Raw genomic sequence first — 9,954 nt, forward strand, 5'->3', positions numbered from 1 at the left:
ACAATGCCCGGCCACACCGTACTGCTAATGTTCAAGAGCTACTGGAAAGTGAAAATGTCACACGAATGGATTGGTCCAACTTACTCTCCAGATCTAAATCCCACAGAGCATGTGTGGGATGCATTAGGGAGACGTCTAGCGACACGACAGTATCCTCCTGGTAGCACCCATCAGTTGAAAGATGCGCTAAAGGAGGAATGGAGACGTTTACCCCAAGAACTCCTGGATAATCTGGTGCTTAGCATGGAGAGACGATGCCAAGCAATGATTACAGTAAGGGGAGGGCATATCCCATACTAGGGAACATCTGCCAGTTGTACTTACGCTTCTTCAGGCAATCATGTGCAACGCCGCTATATGTCAAATAAAGCCTTTTTTTGTTCCATACCCTACTTTAAGCTTTATATTCATTTCTGCGGCATTATTCTTTTACCATCGTTTAAGTACAAAATAATCTACATCATATTCAAATTTCATGTCAATCGGATGATTTCTTGTAGAGTTATTTAAAAAAACGCACTTGTTTCTTAAGTTTTGCACACCAGTGTACATTTACTGTCTCTTACGTGTATTATATTTTATTATACTTTTAATTTAATATAATACACGTATCGGCTACTTTACAAAGTAGTGTAATAAAATAAAAAATTCTTAGTGTAGTAGAACACACCAATTCATTGTGTGTATGTTTGATTTATAAACTAATTTACGGTAAAAATATATTTTATGAAAAAAAAAAAAAATACCGGCACTTAGAGTGCCAGTACTTTATACCGCAATTCTATCCGGATTTTTATTACAGTGCAAAAGGGTACGAAGTGCCTTTTTATCTCGATAAGTATACATATCAAATGGCACATGTGTCTCAAAACAAGTTTCCATTATATATTATAGTTAATGCCTGATAAAAAACTAATTTTTCTGAGTCTAAGTGATCACTCAAATTGAAAAATAAGATAAAATAAATAAAGATGTCTCATTAAAGATCAGCAGATTTAATTTCTTAGCCACCATTACTTCATACATCTAAAATATCCACAATTTAAATTTACACTTTAATAAACTATATCCTCTAATTTTAACTAAATTATATTTTAAATAGCTCTTGTCAACGTGTCACAACGTGCATATGTGGTGCCGGAATCTAATATTTCTGATAAAAACTACACGCATCAATAGGTTCAGTATTTCAATTAAAGCCTTTCATCTTCATTGCCAGACTTAATACAACAACTTTCCTCGCAACAACAGGTGATAAAATCATTCTATGTCTCATGATAATTAATTTGCCCGAAATTGTAAGATTGAATAACAGTTTTACTAAAGCTTCTTCTCTTGCAAACTCGTGTTCATTTGTTAATTCATTCGCTGAGTTTTAATGCATTATGCAGCGAAGCATTTAGTTGATTGTGCATAAATTTTCTGACATTGTCCTTAGTTGAAGGAAAAATAAAGGAATAACTGCTTAGCATACTTTTGAAGAAAACTAATCTTTTATACCTAATTTCAAAACATTTTTATTTATTTTATCGTAATTTTGTTTGTTGTATGAGTTAATCTTAATTTATTTTGACAATGTGCAGCAATGAATTAAATATTTTTTTTAAAAAAACGCTTAATTTTTTTAATTTCTGAAAACTTTTTGTCCAGTGGTCAATTTCACTTCACTTACGAAATTCTCTGCCATTTGAAATAAGTTGTATGTTCCTGCATCTATATTAGAAACTCGGGGGCTATGCCCCTGTTCGCTGCCGCTCAACAATCTCTTTCGCAGTAATTGTCACTTAACATAATATATGCACTAAAAGGAATTCTGTTTGCTTACGCTTGTGCCTTAATTAGGGATACAAAGATATTTATAGAAATGCAATACTTTTATAACTTTCGTTAATTTTATACTGATGATAACTAAAACAATATGGAAATGAATGAGGAAAACTGAATCCTACCACGTGATTTTCTGGCCAATAAAAATGAACCGACAGCTATGGAAAACTGCGACCCCATCGTTATATTTTGATATGTAGTTAGATATCAGCTTTCTAGTTAGAAAATTTAATTGATAAATTTAATGATCAACTTTGTATCTCTTTTTGTTGGTCTTTTATGCAATAACTTCTACTGAAACACTCTGAAGTTTGTTTTTGTAAATCCTAAAACTTACTAAAATTTAATTAAAATTTTTGAAGTCTCCTAGTTATCAAAATGCAGAGCTCCAAAGTTAAAAACTTTCCAAAGCGAAATTTCCACACACAATTTCCATATTCTAAATCTTAGTGGTTTGTTGTATCAATTTAAAGACAACTTGAATTACAATTTAAAGCTTTTTGATTGATATTTATAGACAGCAGATATGAACAGGGTGTTTCGTAACACTCTCGTTTAATATGTATATTTTTAAAACCCTTGTTAAACTCGTCTAAGAAGCATGTCAATGAATTGTAGTGATTGCTAATTATTACAAATTTGTTCATATAACCCTTTCATATTGTTTAACCTGCGTGACAGGGAGTCATCAGAGGCGTTTCACAGCAGAACTTATAATTATTTTTAGGTACAATGAGAGCTTGAGATGTTGTCATATTCGTCGACACTTAACAAGCTCTCTAGTCAACAATCATGAAAACTTTGTGGTATGTCTCTGATATTGTTGTTATATAGATGATACACACAAAAAAAACAACGTATTATTGTTCAGTCAAAATACATAATGTATTATAAGCTGCTAAAACATTATATATACATATATATATATATATATATATATATATATATATATATATATATATATATATATATATATATATATATATATATATATATACATATACATATATATATACAGAGGAAGAGAGAGAGAATAAGCACATTCAATAGTAGGCATCTCATGGAATTCTCAAATTTTTATAATGAAATACTCTTGTGCATGAATAATTAATCCAATTATAAAGTAATATGATTTTTAGGTTTAAAAGATTTTGCATAAAACTTGAGAAATTAGATAGTATTTTATTCATCAGAAAAAAGTATATCTCTGAACTCAAAACTTTTAACCCAAGTTTGAGTTTGCGACTACCGATGTTCAACTCCGTAGCCTTGTAATTTTGAATTCAATCCAGAAGACAAAGGAACTTTTGCATAAGGTATTGAGAGAAATTTACCTTCGTGGAGGACTTCTTGATGGAACTAACCGGCATTTTCGTCACAAAGAGATGAAAACTACGAAAGTTTCCCTTGGCTACCATTACGGCAATGAAAATCTAACCCATGATACATCAGCCACGGAAGTTATTTTACGGCTGCACGTTCTTTCTTTGTTGTATTAGTAAAATTTAACACAAGTTTTTACATCTCAAAAATTTTGGAATTAGGTATCAGTTCAAAGTAAATTATTTTTTTATATTCTTTCTAGTTATTTAACTTTATTATTGTTGTCTTTAAAAGAAATATAATTAAATAGTATGTCTAATAGTTAAAAGTTCATAATACGTTGCTTCCATCCCCCCCCCAATCAATTTTTTGATTTTCTTGAGTTGGCATGCTGAATAGTATATATATATATATATATATATATTCGCAATGTATTAAGTATATATATATATATATATATATAATTGTCTCTTTGAAAGTTAGTATTAACATTCATTATTTAATGTATTATTTTTATGATATATTCTTAACGCATCAAATAAAGAGAAGGTTAAAATAATTGAAGCACCATCAGTAATAATCATATTTAAATTGTAGGATGTGGAATTGTCCTATGTGATAATTTAAGTGATTCTAAATTTCCTCATCGCTTACGTTCCTCCTTTGCATCCTTAATTTAGTGAGTATGGGAGGTCCAGACATCTTGTACAAGTAATTGCAATGGAAAAGACGCGTGTTGTATCCATATGAAACCTTCGCCATGCCGTCTCCGTGAAACTCCTCTCTCAGTTCTCAGAAAAGAATCCAATACAACTGTTATAATTATTTTTTATGAAAATAGATTAGAATAATCAACAGACGAATCACTATTCTTTTTATAATTTTTGAAATTATAAAAATAAAACAAGACTGAATAATAAAATTGATCCATAATAACTTTTCTCCCCACTTCTTAGTCAGAGATTTTTTTAAACAATTAGTAGGATTTATTGTGAAACAATTTGTCTTACTAATAAATTCATTAATTACTAATTGATTCACTGGTTGATGGCACTTTTTTTTAAATGCTGTTAGTTGTTCTTAAAAAAATTATATTTAAAATGCTTTATTTAAGGGGCAGGCTGGTCAAATATAACCGAATTATATTTTGTCAGAATTATATACGAACATTGACTGAGTTTCTTTGCTATGTATATTAAGAGATATTTATATTAAATGCAGAAGCTTAACATACACTGATTAAATGCTTTGCTACAACACTGATTATAATGTAGGGGACATCTTTCACGAAATATCAGGGTGGTCTGGATATTTCCTCTCTCCTTGTGTGGGATCCACTGTGTCTCATTGGTAACCCTCAGGGTAAGCATTTCTTTACCCAGTTTCCAGGCAGTTAAATGGAACTTCCTTTTCCCTTTTCAGAAGAAAAAAACAAATCCTGATGCAGTGGCCAACCCCAAAGGCATGTTTCCGACCAAAATAGAAACCTTTGATGATCACATTTACACAACAAGACGAATTAATTTACCTTTTATTATAATAACTATTAAAAAAAAACATTTTTATTGTCGTTTTTCCTTACAGAACTGCTAAACTTTTTTTTTAACATCAACTGATAATTATAATTTGACATAAAATCCTACAGTGCGTCTAATAATATGGCCAGGGACTGTAATTTGGCGAAAATAGAGCGGCTGGCATAGTCTGGTTGGTAGGGCACTGAGTCCATGTGCAAGAGGTCGTGGATTCGATCCCCACCAACTTAAGGCTCCCCGTGGAATAAATGGTGACTGAATCACGTTATATCTGTCGAGTCACTAAGTCCTCCATGTTTAAACCGGTTTCATTCGAGTAAAGATAATACAGCTGTATAACATCAACTGATAATTATTATTTGACATTTATATTTGAATAAATAAAAAATTCACGAGAAAAAAAATTTAATCTAAGGGCCCCTAGGGTCCCCGCGTACGCTTAATCCGGCTACTGGTACGAAATACATTCGTTCACTGCATATTTCATTGAGTTACACGAACTATTATTTTATGTTTTTAGTTTCATAAACAAGAAAGTTAATGTCGAAGGAAAAAGTAGATTTTTTTTTTAATTTTGAGAAAAATTAATTTTTGCAGTTACCGAATTACTCCTCTAAAATTTTGAAGTAAACTAAAAGATCTTATCATCTGCAAAGGTTTTTTGAATCGTCTATCCAAAAACATTAATTTCATATACTAATTTCATTTAATACAGAATTACTAATATCGTATACTAGTAATTTGATCAACAGCCGTTTTTGAGTTAACAACTACCTACGTTCAACACCGTAGCGTCGTAATTTTGAACCGAGATGCAAGGAAACTCTTCGATCAAGCTAGTACTTGTAGGCGACTTCTTTCAGGAAATTAACCGCATTTGCGTTACACGCAGAGAAAAACCACGAAAACCTTCCCCGGTTACAAAGATGGCAAGAGGATTCAAACGCATGCTACCACTAATGATATTTTACGTCAGCACTGTTGTCGATGCGAGCCGGGAACAAAATTTGCATCTATCAGCCACCGGTAAGGTTTGAACCCGGTTCATCTTATACTAGTAATTTGTTCTACAGCCGTTTTTGAGTTAACGGCTACCTACGTTCAACTGAAGAAGCGCACATCTTTCGAAACTCAGAAAATATTAAAATACTGTATTTGTTCAGATTTATAGTTTTTTCTGAACATATTTTAAAATGCAAATCCCAAAATATATAATTTTTTCAAAAAAGTTTTTTTTTTTTTTTTTTTTTTTAATGTCACTGTTTAAGCAAACTAAGATTATGAGTGAACTAAAAGAAGAAAATAACTTTTTTCTTTCCCCGATTTTTGATAGGTAGGTACTTAATAACGTTGCACTAGAGCAGTGATTCTCAACCACTGTGCCGCCAAATTCTTAAATGTGCCGCCAAATCTTAGAAATGATACAATAAAAATTACAATGTTTTTTTTAATTATGAGTAATGTTTAAATTAAAGAAAAGTGTACATTTATATACTTTTTATAATTTTTCCACGCTTTAGGATACTAAATCTGCCCTGTTCTTACGAAAACTGTTCTTCCGAAACAAAAATAAAAAAAGCACCAAATGTTTTCCTCTAAACCTAACACTCTTTTAGTGTCAGAAAACGATAATAAAAATAAGAATTGCTTTCTTTGTAAACATGATATGCACCCCATTTTTCGCTGCACATTATTTTTAAGTCTTGATATTGATGAAAGATAATTCGTGTTAATAAATTGTGCGAAATATGTGTGAAAAAAGAAATCATACAAAAGCCCAATGTATTTCCCCATATCGGTGTCCTTGCTATTTAAAACATTCAAAGTTAATTTGCACAAAACTAAATTCGAAATTAACTGAATAAAATATATCGTTTTCGATTTCTCGAAGATTTCTCTCGATTCGAAGTTGATCACGTGTCACTTCCTTCTACTAGTCATCCGAATGCTTCGGCGTCGCCGAGACTAATAAACAAAACAAAAAATACTTCTTGCTCTCAACTGCAGAAATATTTTTTGGCTAGTGACGTCAAACGGAGAAAAAAAGCTCTTTTTCTCTCTTCGAGTTTAACAACGACAGTCGTTAAACATTTTTATAAAAGTAAGAGTAAATTCAAATTTGACGTCACGATTCTCAGCTTTTTCTGATTGGGCTGCGGATGGGAGGAAAATTTGAAAATAGAAAAGCACTAATTATTCGAACGGATGGATTCATTCTTTGAAAAGATTTCATTTTTTATTTTTTTATTTTAACGGATTAATTTATTCACTTTGCCTATATATTTAATTTCGTTGCACCATTTCTATACTTTTTGTGCACTCAGTTGGAGCTCCGGTTGATATATTCTGTTCATTTAAATATAAACTTCTTATTTTATTTTGTGATTTAATTTTATTTTATTTCAAAATGGATACTCAATTGGATAGATCTATCGACCATGGATCAGAGGTAAATACCAATCAGAATTTAAATTTGTCCCCCCCTAACCAAAAAATTGATTGTCCTCGATTTGCCAGGTGCTTTCTTCGTTCGGGAATGAACAAAAGGCCTGGCAAATTTTTTATATTGTGTTTCCTTTTGGCCAAACTTGAAGCTATGTTATTATATTTGGAGATGATGCTCCCGAAAAAAATGGTTTCTGGAACATACGTTCGCGGGAATAATACTACTTTGGCCTACATTTTAATAGAATTAAAAGAAAATCTAAAAGTTGATGAACTACGGAAATACTTACAGGATAAAAATGTGATTGTTAACTCCCCATTATTTATTGATTATGTCAAAGATTTTCCCGGCATCTGTAATTTTGTTCAAGTTAAAATTAATTTAAATCATGATGATGTATACGAAATTCCTGATAAAAAAAAATTTAATCACGAGCTTTTCACCCAATTTGCAATAGATCAAGATATTAGCGACCCAAATAAATTATGTTTCGATTATTCTGAAATATGTAGGCCAAATTCTCATTTGTATGAGGAGTTCGGAGATCATCACGAAAACTCCAAAATGTATGTCGCCATGCCAGATCGAGTTAAAACGGCGTCTAATGCATGTAAAGTTGTTTTCGCGTATCAAACTGAGAGAATGGCTCGCACTACAAACGAACAATTTCTTGTTTCTGAAGTGCAAGATATTCTCGAAAAGTTTGATGACTTACCCGAGGATCATCAATATGAAATTTATGCTTTATGTAAATTAATGCGCGTTATGTATGGGTATGGGCTAATTTTAAATTTATTCACACATATATTTCACAGTTTTCAATTGGGTAAAATTAAACGAAGGTGGGTCGCGATGTACGGGGATTATGATGCGGGTAAGTCAACTATTGCCGCGGCATTTAAAGATTTGTTTAAGGGGTGTAGTCCAAATATTAATTTAAGGGATGACACTAGACGCGGATTTCAGCTTGGTTTGGCTACCGGTAGACGTTTTGTTGTTTTTGATGACGTCACGCCTGTAGGTATTTCCGTTTTAAATACTAAAATGCGCGATTTTTTAGACGGTCACATCACTGTTCAATTAGAACGTAAGAACAGAGATGTGATCGAGCAAATTTTTCCTCCGGGTATAATAACAACTAACGTTCAAAATTGGCCCGAATCACTTCATAAACGAATCAAATTTTTTAGACTCACTTCACAGCCGGAATTCCATCGAGCGCACTTGAAGTATTTTGAGGACACATCGTATGATGTAAAATTTGACAAAATGGGCATCGTAGTCTGTAAGTAACACTTTATATCTTTTATAACACGTAGCTAACAAATCTATTCATAAAAACATAGATAATTAATTTCATTTTTCGCAGTGTTTTATCTCGTTGGGGGCCTAAATCTGGAGGGCATTGAGATTCATCGGCTCCAAAAATCAATTCAACGATTGAAGAAAAGATTCATTGCCGACCACGGTGCTAACTGCGAGTATTGCAAAACTCACGACACCACCAATTTTGCAGCAGATCAGAGCACTTCAGAACTTACAAGAAGGCCAAACTTCCACGGGCTCTCAGACGACCTGATGGAAAAGGCTTTCAAGATAGCCCGAATCCTCCAGAAACGGGAGGAGGAGGCTGCCGGCTCCTCGCCCAACATTAACCCGTGCGAGGAAGCTGAGTTCCCCGGCACCAACCACACCACCCCGCCATCGCCTGTTGCTGGCCCCTCCTGGGGTCCCTGATGTTGCGCATATGCTTCACGATGCTGTGCTGAAAACCCACGATTTTTAATAATGTCAACAATGTAAATAAACAGCAAAATAATCCAAAAGAATAAAGCATTCTTGAAAACTTTAAAAAGGTAGTTCTTAGAAAAACGCGTTTGATATCTAGCATAAGAATATTCTTTTATCAAATTGATAGTTTTTGACGAAGAGATTAACTCATCAACCAAAAATCTTAAAACGATCGATAAAATTAAAAGAAAAAAGATGAATATATCATGCGCAGGTAGAAAATTTCATGTGTAGTAATTTTTTTGTTTAAAAGCAATATTTTTTTGAAACGTAACATATCTACAACTAAAATATTTTGGTTTCATGCTTATTATGTATTAGATAAAACTAAATGTTCAATAGGTCATTCAGGGATATAAAAGATCACTCAGTAATTATGGAATCATAAAATTGGAATTATAGAATTTGAATTAAATTATTTTATGTTCATAAATTCGAGATGGAAAATTTCTGATAAAAAAGGGAGATCATTTCTATTATACGGTGACCATCACTGATTTCAATTGTCTTACACTGCAAAGTTATTCTTGGTTAATGTTAAATTATGAAAGTATAATCGAACATGAAGACTGAAAAAATTTTTCTCCTGTCCTTTGTAATTTTATATTTTGTTACTTGTAGTATAATAGTACAAATATATTTCGTGAAGGAGAAGCAAAGCCTTATCATCTGTGAAATAATAATATTTTTTCCCTCTTTCTATAAAATTCAAGAGTAATTCAAGCTTGTGGTAAAACATAAATTATATCTTAGAAAAGAAATTATTCTATTAGTATCTATATAAACCACATTTTTTGCAGAGATATGTGAACCACTGTACTGCCGCATTGCGTAAGGTGACCAAGGTCTTCAGAAAACTAAAAACTGGTAAAAACATTTTTAAAAGAACATTCGAGAACTCAGATCTTTTCTCTTCCAGTTATTTAAAAAATTTTTAGAGAATCTCTGCGAAGTATCACAAGTTCTCAGAATATTTAACTTTATATATTAATTTTGAAATTTTAGAACCAGTTTTTAGTTTTCTGAGGGCGT

General features: G+C 32.1%; 1 protein-coding gene across 1 annotated transcript; it reads left to right on the forward strand.

Moving 5' to 3' along the window:
• Positions 1-5,808: 5,808 nt before the first annotated feature.
• LOC147816415 (uncharacterized) lies at positions 5,809-9,448 on the forward strand. The gene is made up of 2 exons (XM_087162546.1): positions 5,809-8,416; positions 8,501-9,448. Exons 1-2 carry the CDS (start codon positions 7,093-7,095, stop codon positions 8,866-8,868), a joined length of 1,692 nt encoding a protein of 563 aa, XP_087018672.1. The 5' UTR covers positions 5,809-7,092; the 3' UTR covers positions 8,869-9,448.
• Positions 9,449-9,954: the final 506 nt, after the last annotated feature.

The sequence above is a fragment of the Parasteatoda tepidariorum genome, chromosome 1, assembly GCF_982258835.1.
Source record: "Parasteatoda tepidariorum strain Cologne lab strain chromosome 1, Ptep-v5.0, whole genome shotgun sequence".
In the NCBI taxonomy this organism is placed as follows: Eukaryota; Metazoa; Arthropoda; class Arachnida; order Araneae; family Theridiidae; genus Parasteatoda; species Parasteatoda tepidariorum.

Excerpts from the sequence above, each read along its gene's own strand:
- LOC147816415 (XM_087162546.1), top strand. The coding sequence starts at position 7,093 with ATGGATACTCAATTGGATAGATCTATCGACCATGGATCAGAGGTAAAT. Across the intron at positions 8,417-8,500 it reads CAAAATGGGCATCGTAGTCT|TGTTTTATCTCGTTGGGGGC; the intron begins GTAAGTAACACT and ends CATTTTTCGCAG.